At 39.2% G+C, this 20,244-nt stretch overlaps 1 protein-coding gene across 1 annotated transcript; it reads left to right on the top strand.

Annotated features, from left to right (window-relative positions):
• The first annotated feature begins 3,298 nt into the window (after nucleotides 1-3,298).
• FGF4 (fibroblast growth factor 4) lies at nucleotides 3,299-18,669 on the top strand. The gene is made up of 3 exons (XM_026664620.2): nucleotides 3,299-3,608; nucleotides 7,012-7,115; nucleotides 13,481-18,669. The coding sequence occupies exons 1-3, from the start codon at nucleotides 3,299-3,301 to the stop codon at nucleotides 13,655-13,657; spliced, it is 591 nt and encodes a 196-aa protein (XP_026520405.1). The 3' UTR covers nucleotides 13,658-18,669.
• The last annotated feature ends 1,575 nt before the right edge of the window (nucleotides 18,670-20,244 follow it).

The following is a 20,244-nucleotide window of genomic DNA, read 5'->3' as shown; positions in this document are numbered from 1 at the left end:
TCCAGATGACTGTACAGTTGCTTCCAGTAGCTGTTTGGCTACTGTGGGAATGGGATTCTGGACAAGATAAGCCCTTAATTCAACTCAGCTGCCTTTAAATAAAAGAAAAAAGGAAAAGAAAGGAAAGCTGATGTGAATATGAGAGTAAGCTGGGGAGGAGGGATGGCGAGGTGCTGGGATTTTAGCAAAAGTCAGAGATTTTCACACTTAGGTGAGGTGGCATCTGACTCAGGGCAATTCCTTTATTCCTTCTCGCCTCAGTGCTGGAGCCGCAGGGAACCTCGTTCCATTGAAAGGGATGAAACCTAAAAGGTTGTGTGCTTTCCTCTTACGGGGGCGTTTGGGACCATCCTGGGCTGTTCTTCAGCAGGTGGACCCCCTTGGAAGGAGATCAACCCCTAGTGACTTCATGGGTAGGCATGTGCGTCTCTGTAGTTTTTCTGGCAAGAGCCCAGAAATGATTGGTCGCTTTTCTTCTGGAATGTTTGTTAGACTCTCTAGCTTAGCCTACAGCACTTGGTTTGATTCTGTTAGCTTCTTTTGAGATTTACGAGGTTGGTCAAGAGTTGCTGCTGCTGATGAAGACTACTGTACCCGGCCCTGACACTGCAGGGGACAACTCAGTACAGGTAGTCCTGTATCTTTTCTCAGTAACACATTTTATTAATTACAGCTAGCCCTTGACTTACGACCATGATTGAGTCCCAAATTTATGTTGCTAAGAGAAACATTTGTTAAGTGAGCTTTGCCCCATTTTGTAACTTTTCTCGCCACCTTTGCTAAGTGAATCATTGCTTTTGTTAAGTCGGGAACACGGTTGTTAAGTGAATCTGGATTCCCCATTGACTTTGCTTGTCAGAAGGTCGCAAAAGCTGACCACATGATCCCCAGGACACTGCAACTGTGTCATAAATATGAACCAGTTGCCAAGGATCTGAATTTTGATCATGTGGCTAAGGGGAATGCTGCAACGGTCGCAAGTGTGAAAAACGGTCATAAGTCACTTCTTCCAGTGCCACTGTAATTTTGAATGGTCACTAAACTAACTGTTGTAAGTTGAGGACTACCTGCAATCACATTCTGAGATGGGAATAAGCCTAATGATTTCCCTGTGGATTTGAGATTACAGTCGCATATGCTCTGGGACGGTGCAGTTGCATTTATAATCTTATTTACCTGATTTAGGCATTGTGATGCTTAATTTCAGCTTTGCTAGAGAGAAAATTCCCTCAAATGCTTCAGGTCCTTCTTCTTGAGTCTGACTTTGCCTTTGCAACTTTGAAAACTTGAAACTGACACAAGATCCAACCTTTTCAGCTGCCAAGTAGATATGAACCAATTTACAGAATGAGCCCAACAGAGCAAGCTTACATCTGCCTCTTGTTTCTGGGTGGATTTCTATATACAAATCCATTATCACAGAAAGGAAAGTTGAGAGGTAGTTTCACCCAGAGAGAATTCAACTTGTAAGATGGCCTGGAATTCTTTTTTTTTTCCCCTTTTCTTTCTACTAGGGCTAATTGTCTGGTGGTGGTGGGTCTTGAGGTGGGAGTATAAGCTATAAAAAAACAACCAACCAGGGCTTTACTTTCAAGTAAACCTAATGAGCTATTTACACGTCTTCCTCTGCCTTGTTTCAAGGAGCAAGAAATAAAAATGCTGAAGGATCTATTGATTAACTAATCCTTAAGGACATCTCTCCCCCCTCCCCTACCCTGGGGATGAATTCCATAGGAGCAGAATGAGCTGCGAGGTATATGCGAAGTATAAGTTCTTCATTTTCATGCAATAAAGGAAGAACTCCCAAAGAGAAGAGAAAAGAGGCTTGGGCTCCTGCAGCAGGAATAGTATAGATATTCTCTCTATATATATACATATAGACAGAAAAATGACTCCTCGGAGCATATATGTAACCAGAGAAGAGCTTCTCCATGGGCTGTCAGTCTGGTACTCTTAGAAACGCTGGGGTAACCTAAAACTATCAGATACCAAAAGTATCTTTAAAATCCCATTCCAACAAATCGCTGGAGAATTCGGCACTCCTTATCACTCTCTAACAACTCCTCAGTGCATTTTTGGCTTGTTTCATTTTGATTGAAAGGCAGATTCTCCTCTCTCCTCTCTTGCTCATCTTTCCAATTTGTTAAAGCTCCTGTTCAGATGTACCTTTCATTTTGTCCGAGCGCAGAGCACACTGGACATGTTGCTTTCAAATTTTTGACCTGGCTCTTTTTTTTCAAAAAAAAAAAAAAAAAAAACTTTAACAAAAAAAAGTTTTTTGCATTCTTTAAAAATGCCTTCACTCTCTCATGCATTAGCTATTTTGGCCTATCGTAAAGGATTCTCTCTCCCGTCCCCTCCTTTCTTTGCAAACTCTAAAGCATGTTCCGCGGAAACAGCCAAATCTTAAATTCCTGTGTTTTCCACAAAGCGAGACATTGTTGAGGGGAGGAGGAGGAGGATGGAGGGGGGAGAGGCGCGCTGGGCATTCTTTGATATGTGTGTTTGTGCGTATGTTAAATTGGCAGCATTTGCACACGCTTGCAAAACCGAAGGGGAGGAGGAAAAACCCAGCAAGAGTCGCATGTCCTGAGCACGAAAGGTGAAAGTTTCTCGACTATCCGTAACGGAAGACTCGTGTATTTTTTATTTTTTTAAAAAAGTTGACATATATTCCCTCCTCCTTTCTCCTCCCCCACTTCTTAGACCCAATTGGTTGTGATGAACCATCTCGGGGTGATCACTTCGCGTCCAGTTCAAGTCGCTTGTAGGCAGCAATAGGTGGTGATGTAATAGGTATCAAGGCCCCGCTGGATATATAAATGTCGTGGTTTCGGGGGTGGGGGTGGGGAGAAGGGCCGTGAGTGAGCGCGCGGAGAAGGTCCCCACTTGACAGAAGCGGAGATCAAGTTCAGAAGAAGCTGCCGCGGGGTCGATCTTTGCTGCCAGCCTGCCCCACCGGTTGCGCACCGGATTCCAATTCCATGCGATCTAAGCAGCGACTCTCCAGTTCCACAGGGTGCTGAGTTACTTGCCCGCCCCCACACCTACGAAATATATACAGATATATTTCGTGTGTAGTGTATATATATATATATATTTCTTTATATATTTGTATATAAATTTGTATGTATATATATATATATATTTGTTTGTTTATTTTCCCTGCACCCACCCCCTCACCGCCACCCCACCCCGCTCTTGGGATCTAAGTCTGGGGCAGGAGTTTGGCCGGAGAGGTGTATTTTTAGCCGCTTGCCTCCCCTGGAACCACGTGTGCTGCCCGCGTTCGCTCAGGATGACTGGTCCCTATCCGGCCTGCTGGCCAGCTTTGCTCCTGGGACTGCTGTCGCCCTGGCTGGCGGGGCGTTGCATGCCCGTCTTCGCCCAGCAGCACAACGACACCCTGGAGTGGCGCTGGGAGACTCTCTTCTCGCGCTCCATGGCCAGGCTCCCCGCCGGGGAAAGGAATTTGCTCAGCCGGGACGGGGACTATCTGCTGGGCATCAAGAGGCTGCGGCGCCTCTACTGCAACGTCGGCATCGGGTTTCACATCCAGGTCCTGCCGGACAGCCGGATCAACGGGATCCACGACGAAAACCGATACAGTAAGTTGGTTGCGTCCCCCCCCCCCGCCGCCGCCTCTGCCCACCTGGATCCGTTCGGCTGAGAAACCCCCCCCCCCAGAAGGGGGCCTGCCAGCGAGCGCGGTCCCCCCCTTCAGAACTGCGTGGGATCCTAAGGTTGGGGAAAGGGGAGCCCGTGAACGGCCCGTGGGTTGGGTTGCTTCTGTGCCCCGGGAAGGTGAACTGGTCGCGGTGGACGGAAGACTCTCGACCGAGCCCGTCCGTCCTCTGAGGCAACACCTCGCTGAGGAGAAAAGCCCCGCGCCCCCTTTCAGGGCAAGGCGCCAAACCTCTCCCCTTCCCCGCTTCAGGCAATCAGCGTCGAGGGTCAAAGCCAAAGGAGCTGGACCTGCCGAAAAGCAGCCTCGCGCTGCGGCAGGGGAACGAAAGGGTTAAAACCGAGGGAAACCACCCTTTCCCCCAGGTAGACGAAAAAACGCGAAGGCGCCCCTCGGTGAAAGCCGAAAACGCCAGGTGGTTTTTCCTTCGCGCGTTGAGCTGCCGGGTAAGCCGGCGCGAAGTCAGACAGGACGGCGATCGATCCGAGGGTTTTGCTGGACGTTTCCCCCCCGCTATTTTCCTAGGGTTGGGATTCGGCCTTGAAGTGGAAAGGCAACGTGTGAAAGGAGTGAAGGGATTATCTCGCCGTCTCTCCGGAATAGATAAGAGCCGCCATCCAAGCGAAGGAATCCATTTCACCTCGACAAAATTATTGGTCCTCATGACTGCCCGGGAAAACTGAGAAAGGCGCTTCTTGGAAATACAGTGGCAACTGACTACAGTAGAGTCGAGCTGGGGCTCAATGAGTGGCAGCGGTTGCGTTTGTTATGCAAGGCGGGTGACATGATCTTTGGAAAGGGAGATTCCCCGGTTTTATATTGGGTGATTTGACTGCACTTGGCTGCTCCTTGTGCAGGTCAGGCCAAGAACAGAAGCGGGAGGAGTTACTTAAGAATTGGCCCTCAGAAATTCCCTCCGACCTGAGCTTAATCAATTTAAAGCAGGACCTTCTTCTGACTTTCTAAACAAAAGTAGACATTTTTTCCTTAACAGCCTAGCTTCGGTTAGGGTTATGGGGAGCAGCTACTCTTAAGTCCCTAACCCTGCTTTTGCCACAGGCTGACGAGTGGTTAATTTGGGATTCAAGATCCCATCCTTCTCTGCCAAGAACTAGGATAGCCTAAAAGCATCTGTTCGTGACTTAACCCCGTGGCCCCATAGCTCTAATTCTAACTAACACCCCAACTGAAACAATAGGACCCAGAGGAGGGGTTAAAGACTGCGCCATGACAAACGTTTCATGTGTCCTAAAACATGTCAGTTACTTATTTTAAGCTGGGCGAGGTGGGGGATCTCTGCTAGCTCTTCAATCACAGCAGAAGGAAGACCTGAAGCATTTGCAAGCCAGCTATGTCGGACTCCAGCATCCCTTGTTACTAATCCGTGGCCAGCAGAGTTCTTTCCAGTTCCACATATTTGGAAACTGCTACCAATAGATTGAGAAGGCTGCTTTTAAGCACCTTCTAAAAGAAATAATAGCAGGCAGTGCATTGGCTGAATTGGGCTGGAAGAGCTATTAGTGAGCATGCTAAGGAGTTAAATTAGACAGCATTTTTAATTAATTAATTAATTTTTCGCATTTCTGAACTGCCTCATCTCCCTCAAAGAGGGATTTTGGGTGGTGTATAATAAAGAATCACAATATTAAACAAAAATTAAAATGTTGGTGTTAAAAAAAATTAAGTTTTTTAAAAATATTATAAAAAAAATTAGGGGGGCAGGAATAATTAAACCCCATTAAAATTAGTTGGCAAAGGCAAAGGGGGGGTGCTTTCATGGCAACAATCAACCTCATGACTGTGTGCTCTGTAACTTTATTGAGGCAAGAGACTGTAGATCAATATGTTAGGCATATCCTGAGCAGGGCTAGCTGTTATTCTGTATAGAGGTGGGTTATCATGTAGAATATTGTCTATGGAAAGTAGTTTGTTCAAGTCATATTTTTTGAAGCGTGGGGAGGGAATCAGTGATAATATTTGCCGTGGGTCTGTTCAGAGGTTTTAAAACTCTTGTTGTTAAGGCGGGGTATGCTTTGTCTCCATGTAATGTGTGAACCCACTTAGTGGTGGTTTGCAAATCATGGTTTAAAGTCGGCATGCTTGAACCAGCCAGTTGTGGTTCACTAAATAAAACCCGATTAAGGCAATTTTGACAGGATTCATAATAACAGTGTTTTTACAGCCTCCAGGTTGTTTCTTTGCACACATATCAACATTTATGACAGGGTTTCTCATTGTTGCGAAGTGGGGAAGCACAAGTGGTGGTATATAAACATAAAATATAGTGGAACATAGTTATTAATAATCAAAGAATAACTGAAAATCCTTCCCCTCAAAACTGCAATATCATGGAAATATCAAAATGTGGATTCCAGTTAAATGAATAGTAGCTCGGTTCTGCACATGTTTATCCCACCCATTGCAACCATCTCCCTACCAAAATGGGCTTGCTCCTGAATGTGAGAATCAGGTCAGTGAGAAGGGCTGCCCAAAACAAGAGGGCAAGAGATGGCTGACAATTGCAAAGAAAATGGATGGTTTGGTTACCCAGAAGTGGTCATTACCTCCATTCTGTTAATTTCACTAGAACTGAACCAATATCATGGAAGGTCTTTGCTTATACCACCACAAGTGACGTTTAATCCCAAGTTTCAGCATTAGGTGCATATCATTCTTCAATACCCAATACCCACAGTATTCTAGGAGAAAATTGTGCCAACAATGTTCCATATAAATATTTTACAATATATGGGGGAATAAAAAAAGACCTTCCACAGATGGTAAGATGGCAACTTGGACACAACCACAACAACTCTTAAGCCTTATGAATAAGGTGGTGGGAAATAAAGCTTTCAATACTTCAACAATTTATTCTAAGTCTGAGTGAACCAATCCTTTTCTTCCGGGAAGTTTTGAAAAGATTGGTGAAAAAGAACAATGGGAGAGACTGGCAACAGTTTTTGGAGTGGATCTGCAGTTGTGGCTGGATGGTCCAACCCATAAGCTGGAGATTGCCAATTTCTGTTCTAGAGTAACCTGAAGCTCAGTGGAACTTTTCTGAATCTTAATACCAGTACTTTGATGTTTGCTTTCTAATATGGGTGCCTACAAAGCCCTAATACAAGATACACATAAATATTCCTAAACTTTTGAGTAGCTGTTGCATGCCTCATGCCACAAAAGTAACCCTACTGGTATGGTTCTACTGACATATCTTAAAGAGTAATAGAGTTAGTAGGGTATTCTTTATTCAAATGGTTTATGATTGCATGTAATCCTATATCCATATCCTGGTTTGTTTCTAATGTATTCTTCTTCTCTTAAAGGTTTACTGGAAATCTCTCCAGTGGAACGAGGAGTGGTTAGCCTTTTTGGTGTTAAAAGTGGACTTTTTGTAGCAATGAACAGCAAAGGCAAACTCTATGGATCTGTAAGTAGCAATTATGAAGGTTTTCAGCTAAAGACTTTTAATAACCTTTTAAAAATAATGTATATCAATGGTACTTTCATTTGATGAACACAACACAGTTGGCACTACTAGAAAGACAAGTAAGTGTCTCAGGCTTTTAGTAGATAGATTAAATAGATGTGCTTGTTAAGTACATTAAGAGGAGAATTATCTAATCATCCCAGATGTGGACATTACAAACAGCTGTAGGAAGTAAAGGGTACTTTATGATTAAAACATTTCTGTATTTGTAGCAGAAAGTCAGATTATCTGATACTCAAGAAAATTCTGTTTAATATACACATATATTTCCAAGTGTTGCAATCACCTAATTTGGGAAATCAAAGGATTGCACATTGTGTACACAAAGGTTTGCAAAGTGTAAGATAGCATATTGCTCTGAGATATTCAACTCTTGTAATTTTCTGCAATCTTCCAATGTTCTTGGACTACTACTTTGCCACTGGCTATGCTGGTTCAGAAGTTGGAGAGCTGTAGTCCTAAAACAAATGGAATAGTTATTATGTTTACTTTTTGTGTGTTTTATAACAGAATACCTTTTCCCTTTATTCAATTTAAAGTTATAACTTTATGGCAAAGTTTTGAGGGACTAGAAATGAAATGGCAAACACTAATAAAAAATAGGATGATGGGATATGTTTCTTTTTTTGCTACATAAAGCTTTATATAAGACATATTTCTGGAATTTAGCAAACTGTCACTATGTGACAAAAAAGCAAATCAGTTTAATTTATAACAAAACTCAAAGACTAATTACATATGGATATATTCATGTACTGTCTAATGGAAGAAAAGGACAGTTTAGCTATGAGGGTCTTTAGATTTTTTTTATTCTATACTGAATTTGTTTGAATCTGTAAATCTGGAGCAAAAATGGTTGGAGAGCCATTTCAATTCTTGTAGCCTATTTAGTTCCTAAAAATAACACAAGTCTTCCCCACACCCCTTTGGTCATTTCCAGCTGTCTTTCTATTGTAGTCCTTCTATTGATATGAGCTGATGTAGGCAGAAATTTTTGCCAAAGAAAGAACTGTTTTCTTACTGTCTTGCCTAAAAGGAACGGAGGCTAAATCTTAAGGGTGTAAAAGGCATTGTACATTCAGATAATTTAAGATTTTGGACACAATAACCTTTCCTTTATTTATATCGGTTTGCCAGAAATGATCATTTTCCTTCTGCATTTTCTATATACCTATCATTTCTTAAATATCTAATTGAAAGATACATCCTTTGTTCAGTGTCATTAAGGTAGATAACTTTTATTTAGGGCTTAGTATAAATAGTCATTGGACTGTATTCCAAGCAAACCATTTCAAATTCAGACGGGGAAAAATTGAGAGTAAGGAAAGTTTCAAATGGTGGCAGACTGTAATGCTTTGACTTATTTTCTTACACTGTCTCCTTCAAGCCAAAGGCGTCATCTATGTCAAGTCCTTTGGTTGTGATTTGGAACACAGTAAATAAACTATGGCAAATACCTGTTACTGGATGAGTTAGGTTTTCTTTATATAGGGAGCAACAGAAAGCAGCATAGCAAACCCATAATACTATTCCTTCTTGCAGCTCTGCTAATTGTCCTTGGACAGCTTATGTCCAAAATAGATAAAATTAAGAAGTCAATCAGCTATTTGACTCTTTTCAGAATAATATAAGAATAATCAGATTCTTTCAGAGTAGGTGGGTGGTTATGACATATTTGCCATACTTGACCCTTAAACAACATTGCTGTTTTCTTTACATGAGTATACTTTCTTCTGTAAATGGGGAAAGAACATTCAGCAGTTCAGTTATGATCAATGTACTCAGAAAAACCAGGTGCACAGGTAAAAAAAAGGTGGTACTTGGCTTAGTAGGATGAATCTGATCATCCTGGTGGTAGACCACAGGTTAAACATGAGCCAGCAGCATGTTGCAGCTGCCAAAAGAGCCAATGCAATGCAGCAGAAGTGTAGTAATGAGATCACAGGAAAGGATATTTATGTTTTCTGCTGCATGGATACCCACCCCTGAGATATTGTGCTCAGATGTAGTCACTACAATACAAGAAAAATACCAAGGAATTGGAGAAAATGCAGAGAGGAGCAACAAAGGGGCTTGGAGGCTAAAACCTATGAAAAAAACAGTTAAAGGAAGTGAGTACATTAACTGAAGAAGAGAAAAATAGAGAGAGAAATGATAGCAATGTTTTAATACTTGACAGGCGAGGTATAGGAGAAATGGATTTATTCTCCATAGAACCCAAGGTACAAGCTTTACAAAAAGATAGCCAAACATGGAATATGGAGGAATTTCCTGGTGGCAAGTGCTATTAAGTAATGGGACAGCCTGCCTCCTGGAGTCATAAGTAATGTACCATTATAGGTTTTCAAGGCAAAGTTTCAAGGTCATTCATCTGGAATAATATGAAGATAGCGGCTATAGGTACGAGTTGGACCCAGAAATCTTCCAATGTCCCATCAACCATGTGATTTTATGGTGATACATCCATATCCAAAAGCTTACCTGTGGAATATAGAATGATGGATACTTACTTTATATTGCTGGCCAGAATAAGCAAGTTTCTATACTGTATAAAAAGATTGTCTTTTATTATCCATGTATATAAGGCACCATTGACATATATGAAAAGTACTGGTAACATAACCATAATCTTCTGGAAAAAAGCAATCGCTTTATAAAGCCCTTGTTTTTTGTCCATTTTTATTTGAGTCCTATAAGATTTGGTTCTTTCCTCCTGAAGTGCTAGAGCACAGCTTCACTGATACTTATTTCTTACAAATAAAAGTTATTTCATTCTTTTAAATTTAAATGTTCTGCAGAGGAGGCAAGGCTATTAGGGGAGAAGAGAAAAGAAGGGAGGGAGAGTGAGGATAAAAGTGGGAGAAAGAGAAAAGGCAGAAAAGGAAAGCCAGATGAGGCACACTGAGAATTATTTAGAAAACAGAATCTGATGGAAATATTTGGTAATACTACTATACAGGGGTGGGATTCTACCAGTTCACACCTATTTGCTAGAACCGGTTGTTAACATTCTAAGCAGTTCGGAGAACCGGTTGTTAGAAGAAATTACTGGCCTAATCCTGTAAGGAAGGCAGGAAGGAAACATTCTGGTGTTGCTTACAGAAACTGCCTCTCCGTTAACCCTTATTACATTCTTGGCAGGACTAGACTTCCTGTCTCAGGAACTTTTCTGGAATTTTTCCCCCTCCTTTGCTGGTACTTTGCTTGTGTGGAGTGACCATTCAAAGTTACAATGGCACTGAAAAAAGTGACTTATAACCATTTTTCACACTTATGATTGTTGCAGCATCCCCACAGTCATGAGAGGCCAGGTGAGGAGATGCGTGCCTCGATGTGAGTGATATTGAGTTGGCCACACCCACCCAGTCATATGACCACCAAGCCATGCCCACCACCTAAGCCATGCCCACAGAACCGGTTGTTAAAAATTTGAATCCCACCCCTGCTACTATATTAGGAATACTGTAGATGGTGAAGCTGAAAGAATTTGCTTAGATGGCCAAATTGACCTGTTTGAAGGCAATATCTATGTTTATTGGCACCTGGAAACTCCTTATAGATTTTAGCATAAAACAAAAAAAGGAACTTATGATCCATGGTTTTAATAATTAATTAGATTAGATTATACAAAGTAAAACTCCATGCTGTAACTTTAGAGAGGTAACTAGATTACAGAAAGTAAAGTGTCATGGTGTAACTTTAGAAAAAGAGGTAAATCTACAATTGTGGTTACAACTCTTATAAAGATTGAAAGCCACTTTTAAATATTTTTTTGCTTTCTTTTCTATTTTTCTTTTACTTTTTTGCACTTTCATTTTTTTCCTTCTTATTTCCTTCTATCACTGTTTAGTCCTGTTTTATAAAATTTTTAATAACATTATATATTTAAAACAGAGGAAAAATAACTTGTTGCTCCAGCAAGTAGCTCCCCATAATTTTCTTGAAGAAAATGTAACACTCAGGGGAAAGGTCTCTTGTCATCCTTAATATAACATAAAGATGTGTCCCTCCCCCTTCATTTTTAAGGCAGCTGCCTGAAGATTTTCCATGCTTGGAAATATCTGAGGGCTTTACTGCTCTCTGTGTAAGAGGAGACTGTCCCCTGTATAGAAAAGTATATGCATCTATACTTCTAAAACCGTCAATTCTCTGAGTTTAGTATTAAAAGAGGAGAGGGGGGAATCCTCTTTAACATATGGAATCTGTGTAAAAAGTTGAGGATCTTTGTAGAGTAGATTCCATAAACAGTCTGTGTTTTAAACTTTTAACTGAATATATGTAACCTCAATTAATAAAAAGTCTTTTCAATTTATTTGTTTTTGAGTTTTAATTTTCATTCTACATTATATATGTATTATATTACTGTGAGCTTCAGGCACATGCTTTAAAAGTCAGGGAGCCACTAAAAAAACAGCAGAATTACCAAGAATTTTAAAAGCAAATCAAATTGATAGAAGGGGAAATGAAGGGGGGAGGGAAGAAGCTATAGGGTGTGCACAGCTTAGGTTGCCTTGAGCATTAATTTGAATGGAAAGCAGGTACTAAAGGTGTACTGTACATGTTTTGGGATTCGGCCATATTTAGACCCTGAAACCTGAAAAATCCATTTATAAAATTATTTTGAAATGCTGCTGTTAGTCCCAAGAGTTTAATCCAGAAGTCTCCAAACTTGGCAACTTTAAGACTTGTGGACTTCAACAGCATAGCTGACTGGAGAATTCTGGGAGTTGAAGTTCACAAGTCTTAAAGTTGCCAAGTTTGAGGACCCTTGGTTTAACCGGTGTAGAGAAAGACGTAGTGCTGAACCTAGCTTAAGTGAACAGTTTTGGATTTCTGTTATTCCAGATCAAGGAACAGGCAGGACGATAAGTGTCCTAGACTTACGACCACAACTGAACCCCAAATTTCTGTTGCTAAGCGGGACAATTGTTAAGTGAATTTTGGCCCATGGTACAATCTTGCCACAGTTATTAAATGAATCTCTGGCAACATGTTAAGTTAGTAACATGGTTGTTAAGTGAATCTGGCTTCTTCATTGACTTTGCTTGTCAGAAGGTTGCAAAAATATGACCTCCAAGACACTGCAATTGTCGTAAATGTGAGTCAGTTGCAAAGCCTCTGAATTTTCATCACATGATCATGGGATACTGCCACAGCTGTAAGTGTGAAAAATGGTCATAACTCACTTTTTTCAGTGCTTTGTAACTTTGAACTGTCATTAAATGAACTGTTGTTAGTCGAGGACTTACATGTAAATTTGAGCAATTGATCTTTGTGAATTTTGATGAGAATTGATATCATCTGTGCCTGCTGCTCTTGTGTGATTTAAAATATACAGTAATTGTTTCTCTGAACTCAATTTTTGCAGGTCTTGATTTAAAAAAATGTAAGAAAGATGCATTTAAAAAGGAAAGTTTAAATTTATACCAACTTCAATATGCATTTTTGTATATATGCTTGGGCAGTATATACATTTTTAAAAATGTATAGGAATTCCTGTATAGGAATGAACAAAAATGAAGCTAACATTCATTGATCCAGCTAATCATAATTTGAGTAAAACAGACAATTATTTCTGTTGGTGAGTTACCTGCATAATTAGAAAAAGTATATTTCTGGGAAAAAGATAAAATCTTGCATGATAAATACCCAGGAGTATTTAGGAAGATAAAAGTGAGATACTTGTGAAAATTGTGAGAAGTGAGAATTTTAGAGAAACAAAGGAATGGAACCAAGGTGTTGGGTATATATAATATATAACATCATTTACATAGGAAGCTTCTCTAGATCAAATTACCAAATCTGATAATTGACCAAATATTGCTTTTCTTGATTAGACATTACTATTGCTTTTCTTGATTAGACTATTGCTTTTCTTGATTAAACAATACCTATCCTTAACTTATTGATGATACCAAGATTACCTTATGGTCTCTTTGGCAAATATTCCATCATTAAAATTTAATTTTTCCATTTAATGAAGTCCTCAGATGGACTGGTAAACATTGATCATAGTTTTTGTCTGCCTCAAACTTCTCCAATTCAATATCTTCCATAAGTGTTGGATTACATTTTCTGGAAATATGAAAATTATAGACAATAAACTGGAAGGAACTGGGATGGGGTAAGATTATCTGAAAGACATTATAAAGCTAGAGTTGTATGATAGTATTGAAAAGAGAACAAAAAAGAAGGCCAAGTGCTCAGGTGTATTTTCCTTGTATATGTACACAAAGACATTTTTATATCTAACTTCTTCCTTACTCTCACTATCCTCTTCCCTTCCTTCTCCACTCTCATTTCAGAGCCATTTTGGTGATGAGTGTAAATTCAAAGAGATTTTGCTGCCAAACAACTACAACGCCTATGAGTCCCAGATCTATCCTGGAATGTACATGGCCCTGAGCAAAAATGGAAGAACCAAGAAAGGCAACAAAGTGTCTCCCACCATGACAGTGACACATTTTCTTCCCAGGATTTGAGAATTCTCCCTTCAAAGCTACCTCAGGGCAGAAGGAAAAGGCAAGGCCCAATTGGGAGAATGGAAGAAGGAGGGGGTGAATTCTATGGTGCACTTTTCTTTGAGAGTTTTATGCAAGAGTAGATGTAACATATTTAAATTATTGATGTCTGTATATATTGCCAGAAAGTTATTTATAGTTCTGATCATTTTTTAAAAAATTCCTAAAAGAAAAGAAATGAAAGAAAGAACAACCTTCTACAAAACCAAACCTCCAATCTAAGCTATTCATTACACAGTGTAACAGTAGAAAGACTCTTGCATTGTGGTTTATTTAATCTTATCTTTGTTTTGGGGTAAGTTATCACAGGTGTGCTGCTATTATGACTTTTTAAATGTGAAATCTGATTCCTATATGTTTTGCACTGTTTTGTGCATTGTACAATGTTTGTTAGTAGACATTAAATTGTTTTTTTTAAAAAAAACATTGTTTTTAACCAGTTATGACTGCCAGCAAACATTTTAGTCCTTACAAAAGAGCTAGACAAATCTTCCTCAGTTCTGGTGCCAGCTTATAGGAACGTATAGCATCTCTGACCTCCTTTTGTGCAGCGTTGTTAGTTCATAAAAATGGTGTCAATTTACTTCTGCTACAGAAATTGCAGTATTGATGTATGCCCTGCAATGCTCTTTTCAGCCCTGCTACAGTTGAACTCTGAACTTTCCTGCATTCAATCCTTCTGGGGCCTGTAAAGCAGAATCCACCAGGCAAAGTAGGAGTAAACCCCATTGAAAATCTCTGGAGGTTGTATGGTAGGAGTTCATAGTGAATTGCATTCTAGGTAGACCCTTTTCAACTTCTAGAGTTAAATTCGTAGCATTGTGAGAATGAGGAGTACCACATTAGTAGTACAAGGCAACATTTGGGCATTTTTACTCATTGTTCAGCTTAGGTACAGCATGGTCATTTTCTTCTTTCAGCCAGTCACATTTTGGAATAGGTTAAAATGAAGAACCTTTGTGTTAAAGACCACAAACCATATTTAAATGGAATGATATTACAAGTAGTTCTGGACTGACAACCCCAGTTGGCACTAGAACTTCCATTGCTAGAACGTCCGATCATTAAGTGAGCCATCATATGACTACTTCCAATTTTATAACCTTTTTTTGCTGCAATCATTAAGTAAATCACACTTTACGTGAATCCAGTTCCCCTCACTAATTTTGCTTGATGGAAAGCAGCTGGGAAAATCACAACTGGCAATTATATGACCCCAGAATGCTTCAGGTGCTGTAAATACATGTTGGTTATCAAGTACCTGAATTATGATTGCATGACTGTAGGGACGCTGCAATATTCACAAAGGCAAGAACTAGTTGTAAGTTACTTTTTCAGTCCCGTTAGAACTTTGAATGGTTGCTGAACAAATACTCATAAGTCAAGAATTACTAAATGCATCGTTTTAATAACATTTGAAAATCTCTTCCTTTCAGGCCAGATTTCCATATAGTGGCAAGCCACTGTTTTTTCAAATGAGCATATTTGGCTCTACCTTTCAGTGAGCTGGCTAACAAACTAGGTGGTTTCATCTATGTTGTTTCCCCCCCTTTTTTACTGTGCATGTTGAACCAGGAACTCTCACGTTCTTGAGTTTTTCTCAGACAGGACCTGCTTCACACATCGCAGTGAACAAACTCTGGACAACGTATTCTGATTTTGTCAGCCTTCCTTTAACATGGGTTAGTTAACCAGTCCTTTAAAAATGGTTTCCATAAATGGTACAAAATATTGCAAACCAGCTTACGATACAATTTTGCAGTACAGAGTCACTTCACCAATTGATGGTCATCTTTTTCCAGCTGGGGTTGGAGGGCAGATTAAACATATGTGAGGCTACTAAGGACTGCAGAGGAATAAACTATTTAGCCTTTTAAAAAAAGGGAGGTTGTTTTTAAATACGACAAAATGCGTTAAACCTTTAATAGATCTGGTTTATTTTCATTTTGCTTTTTAAAAAGTGAGTAATTTCCATCATCTTAATGCAGTGGTTTCAACCATTGACTGCAAAATAGGTGCTTGTCTATAGTAGAAGTCCTGTCCCACTAGTTATGCCTCTGCCATAAAGGTTCCTGCTGAGCATGTCCCAATAGCAGTTCACTCCAAGGTAATAATATTGACTTTAATTAAACATTTATACTGTAAATGGTTTATAGGTTGTAGTTTTCTCATTTCATTCCCTGAAATAAGGTTCCTTTAATATCTACCTCACTCAATTATTCTGGAAGCCAGTTTCCTTACAAGACCAGCAGGGAAGGGGCGTTCATTTTTTTCTCCCTACCCTGCTTATAATTCCAATGTGGGAGGGAGGGTTGGGGCATCCCAATCCCCCCCTTTTTTCCATATGTAGCCAAAAGAATTCCAGATAGTGTTGGTTACATCCAATTTGAGCCTTGTCACGTTTGTGCTATCTTTACCCAGTGATTTACTTTTAGTAAGGATAATCATGGTGAAAATATTTGCAGGCAGCTGTCAGGCTGCAGCACTATATGCTCATCCAGTAACCTTATATTTTTCTTTATATATTTTGTGAATGTAAACCATGTCTTTAAAGCAAAGAATGAACCAGCAGGTTTAAGAAGGATGGTTGGAGGAGGGGTGGAAAGGGTGAGCAAAAGAGGAGGGTAACCTTTAGGCAATGTTTAATGGTTTCTTTTAATGGAAGCTAATGGCTTTGGGAGCTAATCACAGATTTCATCTAACAGATATCTTGGAAACATTGCCTTTGTCATGTTGTAGAAGACAGCTCTCAAAATCATAATGGGAGCTGAAGGCAGATATTAGTAAGGGCTTACCCCAAAATGAGGCACTGGAGTTATTAGGATAACTACTCAGCTGTCTGGAGAATAGATCCACCAACTTATTATTTTGCTGCTATGCAGGCAGATTACCTGCCATGCAGATTTAGAAATGAACTCAATGTTTTCATTTGGGTAGGGCTACTTTAGACCACAATCCTTCACCTACTTCTATTTATTTCAATGGGATTCCTTTCAGTACATTTCCCCCCCACACAAACACCTCACCTACCAAGCTCATTTAGAGCGCTTATAGATCAGGCACCTGATTATAGTGTGTCTCTTTCCTTGGCATGACAGAAGACTAAGAAGCTGATTTATATCAAGATCAACTTGATATAAGTTGTTCTATCCAGCCTATTGGCTACCTTAACTAGCAGTAGATCTCCTGGAACTGAGATCTTTCCTGTCATGAGCTAGATATAATCCTATTAAGCAGAGCAGACATGAAGCTAGGGCATTCTGCTTAAAAAAACCAAACAGATGCTCAATCGCTAAACTTACTTTGATCCCACTTTTAATGCTCAGCTAAAATACGTCCTCATATTTTACCACCTCGTTACAAATTGATGTTGTGCATGACTACATTTGGGGGGACTGCAATTACTCCTATGGTGGAATCAGACTTTAAAAAGTTCTTACCTTTGCTATGAGGAAGTCTGGTGAAGTTCCCCATTCAGGTAAAAGTATAATTCATTATGAGAATGGTCTCTGCTCTTTGCTTGGATTCTTTAAGATTCTGAATACTTATGATGTGGCTATTTTGGCCCCATCATAAAAGAGATGGCTAGGCCTATGACTGGAGAGAAATGTATGAAGGTCCTTTTGTGATATATGTTAGCAGAGAGAAACCAAGGCTTTGCAGATGTAATATTAAACCATGGTTTAGTGTAACATGCATGAGCATGCCCAAAGTTCACACTTACACGGGCTCTGATTCTCTTTGGTGCAGTTAAGAAGAACAGTGTAGAAGTAACTGCTCTTAAACTATCCAGAGTTCTCTGTGAATTCTGAATTTGACAAACTCATGACCAAAGTTCAGTATCTGAAATAGGGCTGTGAAAAACTATATCTTGACAACCTTTGGAAAGTCCTTATGAGATGTGAAGACTGCAGTAGTCATGATGCAAAGCAGGAAAGGCTTTGTCACACTTATGAGCCTAGATAACATTCCCTAAGTGTTAGAGTAGAAGTTTTTGGAAGGACAGGGGTATTCATTTAGTAAAGATGTTAACCCTAATTCAAGATGTATAGTATAGCTTCCATATGTTTCCTGCCTTAAAATGCTGGGAAATTATATCACTAAGTTGCAATGGTTGTAGTAAAAGAGGCTCTGGGAGTCTGTGGGCTGCCAAGGTCCGATACAGATAACAATTTTGTTTTGGAACATCTCCTAACTCAGGTTTGTTTAAATTATTAGCAATTGGATGATAGTTGTCCTTTAAATGGTACACTGAAGGTCATATTTCAATAGTAGAAGGGAAGAGATAAGAGAGCTAAATTTTACTTAATTCAAATTATCATAATGAAATGTAATGAATATGGATTTTTTTTCCAGTTTAACAATTTGCCATGTTAATCACTACAATTTCATAACCATTTTAAGAAATGTTTATGGGTCAGGCTGAAAGTTTCTAGGGGCCATATATTCTCCTAGTTTTGGAGTTTTATTTCCTGCTCCAAAACAAAATTATGATGAATTGGCCTCAGGCTTGGAGTCTTAATGGTGGCCTTAATGGTCATTAGTCATTAGTCATAGTCATTAAGTGGCCTTAATGACAACAAATGGTTGAGCATGTAATCCTTTGAGTCCTTTCTGCAGCCAAGTTGCAAGCAGAAGTATCTCTAGAAATGCCTAGGATTGAGTGTTAAAATGAAACACTGGCTTATATTTATCATGGTAAATGCAGAATGCACAACTTGAATGCACAAAAATTGCCATCGTGGATCTTTATTTCATAGGGCAAATTCTAAGTGACCGAAATTTGATATGCTATGAGTAACCAGTGAGTGAAGCAAATTTTAAGATCTATCCAACTCTTAAATTATCCTGGGAGAATAACTCCTAGCTAGTACATTTCAAGATGTTTTAGCCTTACAGCCTGCATATCTTAGATCATTTACATGCTGCTTTGAATCAATATACAGCATTTCTTCCAATCAGAAGTAATAACTCTGTTATAGAAAGGAAAGTGAAGCAAGCACCCTTCATCTTATTGGAGATTGCTATCTTTTTATCCTTTGAGATTTCTCGGTCTCCTGTTCAATTTTTAAGTTTACATGTAAGACTGAAATAACTTCAGGAATTATTAACATAAGGTAACTTTTTATGTAAATGTATCCTTTTTCAATGGTAGTGATAGAAGCCATTGTGGATTGTGACCTTCTCAGAGGAATTCGGTATTGAAGGGCTGTAATCTTAAGGAATGTTTGCATACTCAGTAAATTAAGTCATCATCAAAATTCCAAGGCACAGCAAAAATGAATTCAACTTTTTTTTTTACATTCCTGTATTTGAAAAAAAATGCTACTGTTATATACACTTCTGAATGACTTGCATATATTTATGTACTGTATTAATGGATGACCTGGGAGAATAAAGCTACTCAGCAGTGCTAATGGGAGTGAGACCAGAACTTAGGAATATGAATTCCCCCTTTTGGGAAGAACCATTGCAAACTTCTTTGAGTTTGAAACTGGATACAAATGGGAATTGTTCCATTTCTGTTGCTAGCCAATAGAAGTATGCTAGAAACACCCGATATTGAGTTCAATAGAGGTGTGGAGCCTGAAATGGACTCTTCACTAGAAGTGTTCCCAAAATGGCTACATGAAACTTGAAAAAAAGGGTCAATTTGAGGCCAGAATACTTCTGATGAAGTTGGAACAGTGTGCTTCAAGATTGATTCTGGTTGTTTTAACTTAAAAAAAAATTGAATTCAAGATTGTTTGCATATTTCTACAGTACTTTCTCCCAGTGTCTTATCCCCTTTCAGGCAAAGGCCTTGCTCTCTTTGAATATGAACAATCTACCACAGAGACAAAAGGGACAGAAATGAATCACATGACCATGTTCCAATGCATTATTTTGATTTAATATGATGCCTACAACTGGCTTTTCCTGGCTTTATTGAGTCTATCATGTAATAATTTACTTGAAAAATGGAGAGACTAGGTAAGAAAAGAACTTTTCCCATTCCATTTCTCCTTTTTTTTTTTTTTTTTTGAGTTTTTGAATATTCAAAGAAAGCTTGGGAGAAAACAAACCCATTTCAAGGTTAAGCACAATCATCCATCATGAGATGAGAGAATAGCAGGACCTGATTAATTGCTGTTCATGCAAACATACGTGAAATAAGTTCATGCAGTTCCAGTCTTAAGTAAGTGAACTCAAGACAGTGGGATGCTAGAACATTTCTGTGCAGTGTGGGATATCTCTGTATCTTTTCTTTTATTCTCTCTCATTATTTCTCTCCCTTTTTTAATGTATGAATATTTATCTGCACAATGCATACATCTGAATACCCCAAATATTTCTAGGTTTCTGAAATAATTGATACAGCTCCTAGGTACATTTTAAATCACATTTGTTTTCCTTTCAGTTGAACTCATCCTTAATGTGGTCAGGGGTGGTTTATATTGTAATGTTCAGATAACATTGTTAAACTTTTATATCAATGTTATGAGATTTCATCATTTACCAAATCTGTCTGTAGTTTTATACAGGTGTTGTTCAATATTGTGGTGTAT

Source organism: Notechis scutatus, chromosome 1, assembly GCF_049901735.1.
Source record: "Notechis scutatus isolate UNSWTSFEM ecotype Mainland chromosome 1, rNotScu1.2, whole genome shotgun sequence".
Classification (NCBI taxonomy): domain Eukaryota; kingdom Metazoa; phylum Chordata; class Lepidosauria; order Squamata; family Elapidae; genus Notechis; species Notechis scutatus.
Note: the sequence above shows the minus strand (reverse complement) of the source record. Positions and strands in the feature narration are given on the sequence as shown.

Excerpts from the sequence above, each read along its gene's own strand:
- FGF4 (XM_026664620.2), top strand. The coding sequence starts at position 3,299 with ATGACTGGTCCCTATCCGGCCTGCTGGCCAGCTTTGCTCCTGGGACTG. Across the intron at positions 3,609-7,011 it reads CCACGACGAAAACCGATACA|GTTTACTGGAAATCTCTCCA; the intron begins GTAAGTTGGTTG and ends CTTCTCTTAAAG. Across the intron at positions 7,116-13,480 it reads AAGGCAAACTCTATGGATCT|AGCCATTTTGGTGATGAGTG; the intron begins GTAAGTAGCAAT and ends CTCTCATTTCAG.